Consider the following 13,326-nt stretch of genomic DNA (forward strand, 5'->3'; position numbering starts at 1 on the left):
CCATTCAAAGAACACAATTTTAAGAAAGCCTGTCGCAACACGTCCTCCCACTGAGCCCGATCCCCCAGAGTTCCGGGTTCACACAGAGAAACATTCACAGAGCCGACCTGGCTCCGGCGTCGATGAGAGCCGACCCCCTCCTCTGGCTGCTTTATTTAGATGAAGGTGAATCACCGAAGTCGAACCTGAGCGCAGCCCAGCATCACCAGCAACACAGCCGGAGGGCGCTCTCTAATCGATTGACTGCTGAAAGAGGCTACTTTGGACGTCAAAGCTTTCGTTTACGCCGTGCGCCGCTTCAAATATGAACATTTGCTCCGACGCTTTGAAGTTCCATACCACTGCTTCTCTGGAATTCAAACATGCGGCGTGGAAATACGCAGCCGGCTCCTCACCATCGGTCATGATCACAGTTCCAGCACCCTGAACCCAGCATTCCGCTTCATTTGCAGATTGAATCAATCTTGGCTTCCTCCCGACGCTGGGTTTGGTACAAGCGGCCCGTGACCCTGGCTAACCTGGATTAAGCGGCCGATGATTGACAATTGGGAAAACAGTTTTCTTCAAAGGGATGCTAGCGTCTCACAGGCCGCACAGAAACACCACCACGCAGGCGTTTTGGGGACAATTTCAGGTCGGGATCTTTGAGAGGAAATTGGAGTCACAAAAATGTAACCGCAGACTAGAGGCAGATTATAACCTTTATGCAGTGATCTTTCAGAATAATCATGACGCTAACACGTGTGCTAGCTGCTGATTAATCCTATCAGCATGAGACATCTTTTTTCACTTCACACTGATAAATGGCGTCGGAGGGAGACATTTGTCTTGTCCAACAAAGATATGAATCAAAGTTTGAACGTAGTTTAAGAAAATGGCAAATTAAATCAGAGTGAGACATCTTTGTTTCCACCTCACCGTGAAAAATGGCAACAGAGTGAGACATCAGTCTTCTGGCACAAACACTGTACTTTAAGTTTAGAAATATCAGAGTGAGGCTCCGAAAGAAAGTTGATCAGGGTGAAACATTCCCAAGCCAGGGTGATGCACGCGGCGATTCGTATTTGCCATTTATTTTGGAGCAAATCGTCGAGGATCTTCACAAAAAGATAAAATTATCCGGAGACATTTCTGTGGCTTTGGAGACCAACTGTGTGGAAACAAACAAAGGCGCAGTCTTAGATGGCAGCTATTTCAGGAAGCAGTCTCCGAGGTGAAAACACTTTCATCAAGACACCATTAATCGCATCACCTGCTCCTCATTACTCACGTCTCCCTCACATGTTTGTTTACACAGATGGAAACTTGGCAGCGACACCGCACCGTGTGGCCAACACACCTTACAGATATAGAATCTTTAGGAGCAATATTTCTCAATATCCCTCGGCGGTGGCAGCCATCCCGCCGTCAAGTGGAGAACAAATATGTTGTGGATGTAGATAATCGCATCAGAGGCCACCGAAATACTTTTAGCATCCCAGCGGCTCCGATAAACCCAAAATTATATTTCTGTGAAGCTTCTAAACTGGTTTATGATCACGGTGTAAATCCATACATATCACATTGTCACAGTCACATGGGGTTGGCAGCGAGGAGGCAGGACATAAGTGGAACGTTAATCCCAGCCAAATGAAATATAAATTCAATGTTTATAAGAGAAATATTAGTTGGAATATTTGTGAGAAAAAACATGGATCATGTGACTGTTAAACATTTTTTTTTATCTTGTTTTATGGGAAAAACAAAACAACAAGTTTAATTAAAGCCAAAAATATATAGATATTTAAAATCATTTTATGATATCATTTAAATAAATTATTATGTATAATATATATATATATATATATATATATATATATATATATATATATATATACAAAATATTTTGATACCTACAACCAAAGACAGGAAGGAATGTAAAAAACAAAAGCTATAATTATCTAAATATATATATCATTATTATTATTATACATAATAATTTAATTAATTATTTACTGGATATTCTACTTTTTATTATAAATATAATAAGTGGGGGAAAGCATATTTCAAATGACATAATTTTATTAATCCATGTGTAAAAAAAAAGTTTTGTCTCCATTTTGCTTGTTAAATACTTTAAAATAAATTGATAATAAAAAAATATGCTAAATGAAATGAATGCTGAGTTTATATATAATTTATATATATATATTCATCAGCGCAAATCAGGCTGATCAGAGATCTGATTGCATATTTAATTCATTAGTTTCTTCATGGGAGAATATGACGAGGAAGTGAGGTCACGTGGCTCTGGTGAGCGGAGGGTGCACGTGACGGTCGACCGCACCAGTGAGACTCTTCACACCTCTCTCCTCTCACATCAGCGTCTCGTCCTCCTCAGACTAATTCAGACTTGTGTTCTCTCCGTCGGTGAAGTCGGACAGGAGACACTCTGACAGAACACAGCGACCTCGGGACCTGCAGCGGTGGGAGCCATGACCATGGAGACACAAGTTCCTCCACAAAAACAGATGACTCGGCAACTAAAGGAACACTGCGCTTTTCTCAAGTTCTCCGATCAATAAATCTATCGGAGTCATAAATCACTTCTCAAACACAATGGAGAGGAACATCAACAAAGGGAGTTCATGAACACACGCACACACACACACACAGGCACATGTGGAGTCGCTACGAGGCACAAACATCCATGGAAATGGACTCGAGAAAAGCCTAAACAAATGATGGCAACAAACATACAGCACACGCTCACACACGGACGAAACAAAGACACACAAATCTATCCTTCCCTTGTGGGGACCTCTCACCCTCAACCATCTAAAACAAATGGCTGACCTTAACCAGGACTCTAAACCAACCTATAATGACCCGGCATAAGGTCCCCACAAGGAGGTGTGTTCCCAAGAATTGGTCCCCACAAATATAGCAATACAAGGCACACACACTTCAAAAGCAAATCCCAGGGGACACAGACCCAACTGCCCGCACACGTCTACACATCAAACTCACATCTACACACAGGGACAGCGACTCATATGTAAATGCGGACGCACTGATAAAAGATTCTCCGGCTCACACATGATTTATCGACCCGCACAAACACACACACCCCAGTTAACCACACAATCATACCAATGTTCAATGTCATGCGCACACAGGTACACACACACACACACACCCATTTGTTTCTTATCAGCACGTGCACAGTCCAATAAATCTTCTCCGAGGCGCACACGAGGACTGGACCTTCGGAAGAGTCCGGACTTGAAGAGCCCGTCTCCCCGCAGCTGCCTGTCTCACCTCCACACCAGGAGCTGAATGCTAATGTGCGACAGATCTCCTCTTTGTTCTTGAAACCCGCAGATATTTTTAACCCGGCGGAGCGTGGAGATAGTTTCACATTTCTATAAGCCACCGCCGAGTGACACCGGAATATTTTAAGGAGCTTTGTGTCTATTTATGTTTGCCGGGGAACGGACTGGCAGCCAGCCGGGGCGCCGGGTGTTATCCCTAATTCCTGCAATCCCAACCAAAGTCCCGCATGATGATGATTGCTGCTGGCGGGGAGCAGAGAAGCACACAAAGTCAATTAACTCAAACTTCTCCCCTTGAAAACGCTGCTCGTCCTTGAAAACCTGCTAATTCCAGCTGCTGAAAATAAAGAGTGTTTGTGAGGACGTCTGATAAACTTCACCAGAGGGGAGCGCGTGTGAGTTCTGCCAAAACTGCCAATGAATTTCCCTCTCGCGGATGATAAAAACAAGCTTTTTGTCATGAATATTCCCAAACTCTGCCCCGCTGGGAGACCAGGAGCAGGCGGCAGATATCCAAAATGAGCATCTCTGAGTCAACAGCAGCCATCGGGAGCCCAGGGACACGCTGGTGAGCCCGGCGATGACGCTATCGCTCGCGTATCGCACTCCAACTGCAGCCATCGCAATTAAAATGTTATTTCAATTTCCAGGCGGATTCTCCTGTTAAACGTCCTCCGGAGGGATGTTGTGACACCGGAGCAGGTCAGGAAGTGAAACTCCATCATTGGTGCCACATCTGCGGCGGTGACTCACAGGTACTGAGCTCTGTGCGAGCCAGTGGCAGGAAATGGTTGTGTGCGAACAAATGGCTGGACGACAAGCCTTCATCTTAGCAGACCTGCAGCTTGACATTAGCTGGGCTAGCCACTGCTGCTAAAGGCTAATGCTAGGATGACGATGACGTTTTTGTTCTGCTGCCGGAGCTAGACAATGTTCAATACTGAGAAGATTATATTAGTGGAGGATTTTTTTATTGTTATAATTTGATCAAAATTCACAAAAAATGTAGAAAGATTGAAATATAAAGCTAACATTTTCACATTCATACCCAATAACTATGAAATACATGTATTTTTCAGCCATGAGATGGAAAACAGTAATATGTCTTTAGAAATTAACAAATCAATTTGAGTAAAATAATTAAATACATATTTGAACATGGCTTTCATAGCACAATTGGAAATCACATTATCATTGAAATAATTACAGTAAATCCTTTAAACTGTAATTTAAATTAAAAATTTCAGACACACCTTTTTCTCTTTTGCATGTTTTTGTTTCAATTGTTTGTCTTTTGTTGTTCAACATGAAATGTAAAAGTAAACAGAACTTTAATAAGATATATATACTTTTATGTATATGTATATATATATATATATATATATATATATATAGAGAGAGAGAGAGAGAGAGAGAGAGAGAGAATTTGTGATTAATTAATCTCAATAAATCATAGTTTAATCGCATACAAATATTTGCGTCAAGAAGCCACATTTTTCATTTTGAATGAATTTGGTATGTTACTGAACAAATGATGGACCCATACATACATTTTAACAACAATATATTGTTTATTTTCCATCAGTTTGACAATGGCACAATAAATCACGATAGTGCCTATTTTCAAGTGTTTATATCACCTTATTTAAACTAAAGCTCTTTTCATTTCTTGAAAATATTTGTGTAAGAGTTTCAATTTTATATGAATTTCAAGTACATTCAGGGTAGTGGAAACCCTGGCCATTGTGTAGTGAAAAACATCCCTGAACAAAAGCAAACAGAAGCGTTTGTTTGCTTTTGTTCAGGCATTCCTCCATGTTTGTTGTTGTTGTTATCATCCTAGCTGCCACGTGTCTAGTGCATCAGTGTGATCAGTGGAGCAGGAACTCCTGCACTTACAAAGGTTCCCTGTTGTCTGGAGAGCAAACTATTAAATTAAATTAAATTAAATTAAAAGGATTAAATGTGATTAATGAATTAATCGTGATTAACTTGTTAATGTCCCACCACTAATATATATATATATTTATTTATTTATTTTTATTTATTTATTTTTTCATTTTCTTAAAAAAGTAGAAACAACCATATTAATATATTATCGAATTGATAAAGAAAGAATTGATAAAACTGAATGCAATGAGAAAGAATATTTAAAGAACGACAAGATTCAACCAACTATTTCTTCATTACAAAATAGTTCCAGGCAGAACTGATGTTTTCTCAGGAAACAGAAAAACTTTGACAGAAAGTGGGGCAGACGAGGGCGCAGACACAGGCGACCTTGGTGGAACCTTTTGTGGGTTTGAATCCTGATGAGATGGTGCGAGCCCTCAGGCGAGGTCCACCTACACCCTCTTATTATCAGTGAAATGTTAAATAAATTCAAAGTGACCCACTGACAGCGTCAAGTCCAAATCTGCTCCCGATGTATCTGACCTCGGAGCTGCCCTATAAATAAATAATAATGGCCCACATGACTCAGGAGGAAATCACTTCAGCGAATTAAATACTTCCTGTCGACCCGACCACTCGTCCTCATGTCGTGTGACACGTCCAGAACACTGACACAGTCACCAGAGGTTCCCCGCTCAGTGTTCGGGTGCGAGAAGGGGTCCAGAGAACCGCCTGTCATTCCAGTCGGGGAGCCAGGGGGAGGTGACCCCCTCTATGACCCGACATCCTGCGAGAGCAGCCATAACTGCTGAGGCTGCAGGACCGAGTTCTGACAAGGTTTTACTTTGGAGGGTGCAGATGTTGGTGGTTGACGTGTCATCGAATTTTAATCAGAGCCGGAGGAGTGAAGGACGTTTGAGTGTCCGATCACACAGCAGACTCACACACGGCATCTACGCACATGTCCTTCAACTGCGAACAGCCGCACAGCGGCTCAGGGGAGCTGGTGCGGAGGTGGGTTGTGAAGGTCTGAGCAGCACGTCCTGCATTTCTTAAATTTGTTGAGTCACCTGGACTATTGTTACATGCAAGTTCAAATGAAGGTCTCTCAAAAGACAAGGAGCGTGAAAGAATGCACCAATACAAGAACAGAAATTGTGAAAAAAAAAAAAGTAGCACATTTTATTATAAAGTATTTTATTTATTTTTCATACTAATTGAAAAGATTATTTTAAAGATTTTTGTGAAAAACAAAATTAAATAATGATTTCTTTTCTTGGATTAAATAATGATTTTTTTCACATTTCAATACTTTGAAAAACAAACACCAGATTTTTTTTTTAGAAAGTTGTTTTACTTCCATAAAAATGAATTATTCAGAATCTCCAATTTATAGTTTTCAGCACCCTAAATTAATGAATTTAATTATCTAGCCTTGTTTTCTACCTTCATTATGGGAAAAGACCTGTGTGTTTCGGTGTTTTGTGTGTGTGTGTTCATGTATTCATATTCTTGTGTGGGCCAATCTTTGACAATTCACTGATCTTATGAAGGCATTTGGCTTAGTGTGGACATTCTGGCTGGTCTACCTGGAGTCCTCACAAGGATAGAAAAACAAGTGTGTGTATGTGTCTAGTTGATCCTCACTTATGGGGACCAATTCATGACAAATTACTATCCTTGTGAGGACCTCATGCCAACCCAAGCCTCAATTTGAGGATGAAGACATCAAGATAACTGGGCCATTACATTTGGGTTTCAGTTTGGTTCAGAGTCCTGGTTAAGGTTAGCCATGTGTTTAGATGGTTAAGTTAAGGATGAGAGGCTGGGGAAAGCATCATGTCAATGAGAGACACACAAACTTGTGTGTGTGTGTGTGCGTGTGCACTGCTTATGTGAATTCAAATGACCACTAACAAACACTCAGAGTAGAACAAAAACACCTAAACACAAAATATTGTTTGAACACTAACAGAGGTTTCCTCTTCCTCTCCAGGGCCAGAGAGACACCTTCGAGACGCAAGTGTGACCCCCACGTTGCTCACATCTTCCAGAAAACACAAGCAGCAGTGATAACAAACATAAAAAGCAAAAAGCAAATTTCGCCTCGGAACAGATCACAGTAACGATTTTGCTGCAGGAGACACCATCTCTCCAAGGAAGCGGCAGCAAACACTGAGTGTCTCTTGAAAATGTGTGAAACCTCTCCGGGACCATCCGTTATCGTCCGTCCAAACTATTGAGCTGTTTACCCGCCGAGCTGGGGACGCTGAGTTTAGACGATGAGCTAATTCAGACACCAGATCGTCCTCGTACCTGATGTGCACGCAGGTAATGAAGCGTCACGCTGTGAATCTTTCCGGAAGAATGGAAAGAGGCTGGAATCAAGCCTTTTCCCTAAAGATGGTGTTGTGATTTTGCATGAGAACACAGCCATTTCTGGATTCATTCACAAGCAGCGAAACACATTAGAATGTTCGGAGGCTCATTTCCATGGAACTCGATGCCTTTTTATTCATATCCTCAGACATCTAGGAAACACGTTTGCACACGTTTTTGTAAGCTGGCAACACTTTCTCCTGGTGTTCCTCAAGAGAGCGGTTTTGGCCCGACTTAGTTTTCATTCTCAGCACTTTGTGTTTAAACTATGGATGAGATTTTAGCAGGTATCACATTTTGTTTTGGGATCCATTAGCATGGTTTGAAATTGGTGCATCAAATAAGGTGTATAGCCTTGTAATATTGTTTTGTTTTGGTTTTATATTTCTGCCATGTTACACTGCTGTAAAAAGCTTCACAACTTAAAAAGAGCCAAAGCACTTGTGCATAACTGCAGTGCTGTTTTTAGGTGTCAGTATGAAGCAGTTGACTTCCATAAACTTTTTGAGTGACTGGTAGAAGCCATCCAGTTCAAACTCCTAGCATCGTCGACAGATAATTCACTGTTTATTTTGTTGCACAGATATAGACTCAAAAGATTGTTAAACAAACTCGGTGACCACTTGTCAGATCTAAGATGCAGCATGACGAGGTTATAAATGAAAATACAGCGAATGTAAATAAGCAGCTCAGCAGCTCATCACTTCCACCCCCGCTACTCCTGCAAACTTGGCAAGCAAACAAAGCAAACAAACGTTGCACTCAAACTTTAAACAACGTCCGACTTTATATTCTCCTTCTGATGGTAAATGGAGTCTCATTCACAATCATCTCACGCTCAATTAACCCCATTAAATCTTAAGCCACAGTTATTGTTAATGTAGCCATGAGTGCGACTGTGCTACCGAGCGAGAAACAGTGCTAGCTTTTGCTTCGCTCCAAGTTTGATGAGATGCTGTTGAACAAGATAGTTGTTACTGGCATACAGTAAATGTATAGATGTCGATATTTGAACTGCTGTGTGGTGTGTTGCTTGGTGTCACAGTGTCTAGCATTGTAGCTAGGCACATGCACAGATAGACCCCTAGTGGTGATGGAGCACCAGCCCTACGTGAGAAAAGTGCCCTTTCTGGAGTCCATTTTTTTATTCAATCTTAAAGGAAATAAAGTTACTTTCTCTCTGTCTTGCTCTCAGTCTTTTTAGATTGAGATTTAAATCAAATTTAAGTGACTGAGGCCGGAGCTGAGCCTGGAACCTTGGGCACCTCAGGGATGTTCTGCGACAACTGTGTCACTGTCACATCACACATACATTTGCAATAAAGTGTCAGATAAGTGATGTTTAACAGACGTCAATAGACACAATGAAGTGGATTATTTATGACATTGATTCCATTCTAATAATATTTTTTTTAATTGGGTGCCCATTTTTCTGGCCCTCAAAATGTCTCTGCAGGTGCCTGACAGCAGCATCCGTATAATGTACTACACTATACTACAAATCTACAGCACAAGAAAGTGTCGTGGCCAGCAACAACATTTTTAAATGTATTGAGGGGCTTGTAGAATTTATTTTCAAGTGACTACAGCATGTTTAGACTGCATTTACGTGAAGAAGCTATTTGGAAATTACAATACACCACTGTATTTAGGAAGTACAGCATGATGAGGTGGTAGAGTGAATATTTTTTTCCAGACGTGTAGCAGGAACTGTATGATGTCCAGTGTAGAGATATCGTGTAAAAACAAAATAAAAAAATCAGCAAATACACTGAACATTCACATAGCAGAAAACAGTGCCGTTTTTGGCTCTTTTTTGTTGAAACCTTGAATTATTCCGCAGCAAACCACAAGTGTTTCTCACAACATCAGTGTGTGTGTGTGTGTGTGAGAGAGTAAATATGCTTTCTGTTCTTCAGCCGATGAAAGGAAACTCATTCAGTTCTCCATCAGCAGCCGCAGAGACCGCGTCGCTGTCCGCGGTGCTGAAACTCATTCTCTCAGTTCAGCCATGAAAAACCAACACAAGCAACTCAATTAAAGTCCAACATGTTTACCGCGCTTAAGAAAATGACCCCAGCAGGCGCCGGGAGAAGCGAATGATCGGATGATTGACAGCAACCGTATTCACCTCCGCACACTTCATCAATAATAGACCTTCATCTTCGCCGCTTGCTTGTTTTGCCAACTTTGCCGTTAAATATTATTGCCTGGGGGGTTTTCCACGGCCTCGTGAGGAACGTGGGAAGAAACACCAGGCGGTGTCAGACGGCCGATCGCTGGCCGGGATGCAGGAGCAGCAGGAAGACAAGCTCATCCCGTTGCCATAGCGGCGGCTTCTGCAGACATGGCTGGACTCTTAAATAGGGCCACCGAGGGAATTGGGGATCATATGGATCTGTTGCCAACACTTGATGAGACCGGATGTTGTGGGGGGGCTGGGGGAGTGTCATCCTCAAATGATGCGCAAATAACAATGATAAACAGCGGCAAACTAGTCAACCACATGGACGTTTGTGGATGACATAGCTTTGATTCGAGAAACCTGATTTTATACAGGAAAAATCATTCATTTTCTTACTGTCAGAAGCAACAGTTTCAACGTCAGTTTCCTCAGCCAGCTCGCACTGGAGGATCCTGAGATGTTTCACAAGCAGGTTTTAATATGAATGACATCTTCATTAGCTTCCCAGCCTACTTCAACTGGCTGTAAAGAAACAGCAGCTCTACTCTGAGTCCAAGATGACTGAGCTCTCAATACACAAGGAGGAGAGTGTATGGAGATCAGAGAAAACTCAACACCAAAATTAGCGTTGTAAACTCACAATGACTTTGAAAAATACATGGAATATTTGTCAGTGTATATTCATGAGCAGCTTTTTAAATCCAAATAATTTTGGATTTAAAAAGCTGCTATTGAACAGGTAAACAATGCATTGAAAATGAAAAAAAACAAACAAACAAACACACATTTGTCATCACCACGGTAATGAAAAATAGCAGTCATATTAGTGTTAAGTGAGCAACTAACCATTAGTGAGAAATGTGTTTTTGTTAGATGGCGGCGAACGATCTTAAACTGCACTCCATCTTACGGCACTCAGAGACCCACCGCAATGAATCTCGCTCATGTTTCATTTGATCATTTGTATATATAATGTAAAATTTAGATTTTTTTTTCAAATAATATTTGTTTTGCATTTTGCTTCAGCTATATATATATATATATATATATATATATATATATATATATATATATATATATATATATATATATATATATATATATATATATATATATATATATCTTACTCGAGCTATATATATAGTAAGAGAAAGAGAAATGGCAGTAGTTTTGGACACTTTTCGGGGGCTTGCAGAGGTGAGGGGTTCAACATGACTCAGCCTCTACAAGTCCCATGTCAAGCGAAAGAATAATAAATCGCGTGAATGGGGTCAAAAGTCAAGGCATTGATTCGCGCTTGAGTCACATCTGATGTTTACATGTCCACCTTTACTGCAGGGGGACGTAACGGGGGTGTCAGCACTTTAAAAGAGCGAGAATCTCGGCAGGAGGATGTACGCGATCCCGGCACCGACGAATGAAGCCGGAGCGGCGAAGTGTTGTGCATCCAAGTTCATACAAGCATTACGGTAAGAACGTGGCCGGCGGGAGGTGGTGGAAGTAGCGAGCGCAACAGATATGAGGAGGCTCTTACCGAATCTGAGAACGTGTGGCATCCCGAGAGAGTAACCGAGGAAGAGCAGCAGAAGCGGAACCAGTCTGAGGTTGGACCTGAAAACGAGACTGCTTATCACCAGAGGACGAGAGGAAATCTTCATGTTGTTGTGGGGGAAATGCTGCTGCTTCTTCTTCTTCTTTTGTTGTTGTTGTTGTTGTTTTCTTTTGTATTTTAAATCCCCTCTCCGGCGCGCGGGTTCGATTCCTTCCGTTGATCGCTCGTAGGGTGACGGCGGCCCTGGATGCAGCAGGATCACGGCATGGTCACTCGCGATTCCCCCAAATCCATTAGCAGTCCCGGCATGACTCCCGCTCCGCTCTCACTGCGCCAAGATGCAACAATCCTCCGGGTCCAGGCACGACGGGACATCCATGTCGAAGGGTCCGGTGGGGAGGGGGGGAGAGCCCGCGCGGGGGGCTGTAGGTGAGGAATGGTGAGGAAGGGGGGGTCTGTGAGGGGATCACGAGCAGCGAGCGGAGGATTGAGCAGCGATCTGCAGCCCCCTATGAGGCGCTCTGGGTTGTGTGCGCTCCCATTATACTGCACTGCTGCACAGACTGTGACGTCGAGCCAAGGTTAGTGAGAGAGAGGGAGGGAGGGAGGGAGGGAGGGAGGAGGCGAGGGAGGGAGCGAGGAGGTGATAATGATAGGAAACTTTCAGTGAGTGGGCGCTGAATAACATTCAAATAAAGATATCACTGCTTATCGGCTCCATTTTATTTTATTTTTTCTATCACTTCTATATTAAAGCCAACTCAGCGACTGAGCATCTTTCCGTTTCCACGGAGCATGTGTAGAGCGTGTGTCAAACTGAAGGCCCGGGGCGCCAAATTCGGCCGCCGAGACATTTTTTCTGGCCCACAAAGCTTAAACCGTTGGCTTGAATTTTAAGGGCTCTAATAACGGAAGACGCCTAAAGCATGTGGATACTGTGAGCCACTGAAATTAAAGGGTTCAAGCAACTGTTTTCTTACATTAAAGTGAAGTGTTTTGACTGTAGAACGTTGTGCAATTGATATACATTTTGTCCTTGCAGGATTGAGTTTGACACAGAAGGAGTTAATTGAGTGGAGCCTCGTCCCTCCCATCCAAAACAAAGGCTAAACGTCAACCCACTCATAATAACGTGGTTATCTTGATGTTTTCAACCCTCAAAATGTTATATAGAACAGCTCAAATGTCCTCACTAGATATGTGTCAAAGGATGGTCCACACACACACACACAAACTTTTTGATCGGTCTCGTCCAGGAGTCAACATAGTACCCACATTCACCATGTAGTCGGCAGAGGCCAATAAAGCAGCCCATGGGCCTGTTCGAAATAAATAAATAAAATAAAAATAATGAATAAATAAAACAAATAAATTAATAGTCAGTGAATGAATAAACAACAATCGTTATTAAACTAATTTTCAGTGTCTTTCTGAAATAAATAAACAATAAAAAGCACCAGTGTCCTTTCATGTATTTTTCTTTTAGGTCCCCAATATCAAATTATACCAACACACTTACTCTCAAACAGAGGAGACACTTACCTTCTTTAGACAGAAAAACAGCCTTCTCATTGGTCCACATAAGAATCCTGTTTCATTGGTTGGATGAAGTGGCGATCAAAATTTTCTCATGAGTGCAGTTCACACTCCACCTGAGGGGCAGTGTTGAGTCCAAGGTAGACAGCGATGGAGTTGTGAGAGGGAACTTCAGGGCCTGGTCCCCCCAAATGGGACTGAAGTTCAGTCACTACAAAATTATGACCGACTTCTTCCCTGCTTACACGTGTGAGCGCCACTTATATAGAGTGCTCCAGTCCACTCAGGCTGAGTCATGCAACAAGTCCACACAACTGCATTTGGTCATGACTCATGTAGATGGGTTGGAAATATTGAATACGAATGACTGGCTTCTTTTACGCATGTTAGAAGTTCACAAAGTGTGCCGGGGTATTCTGGGTATCAAGGGCCCGGTCATGTGACCCCCCGCACTCCTCTCCAGGAGG

At 42.2% G+C, this 13,326-nt stretch overlaps 1 protein-coding gene across 2 annotated transcripts in view; it reads right to left on the reverse strand.

Annotated features, from left to right (window-relative positions):
* LOC128768667 (glutamate receptor ionotropic, kainate 2-like) overlaps positions 1-11,781 on the reverse strand; it is a 103,138-nt gene extending 91,357 nt beyond the window's left edge. For both annotated transcript variants that reach the window (XM_053881686.1, XM_053881687.1), the window contains exon 1: positions 11,306-11,781. In XM_053881686.1, the coding sequence (XP_053737661.1) occupies positions 11,306-11,429 (124 nt within the window). In that variant the 5' untranslated portion in view covers positions 11,430-11,781. The remainder of the gene's footprint in view (positions 1-11,305) is intronic.
* Positions 11,782-13,326: the final 1,545 nt, after the last annotated feature.

This window comes from Synchiropus splendidus, chromosome 12 (genome assembly GCF_027744825.2).
Source record: "Synchiropus splendidus isolate RoL2022-P1 chromosome 12, RoL_Sspl_1.0, whole genome shotgun sequence".
Classification (NCBI taxonomy): domain Eukaryota; kingdom Metazoa; phylum Chordata; class Actinopteri; order Syngnathiformes; family Callionymidae; genus Synchiropus; species Synchiropus splendidus.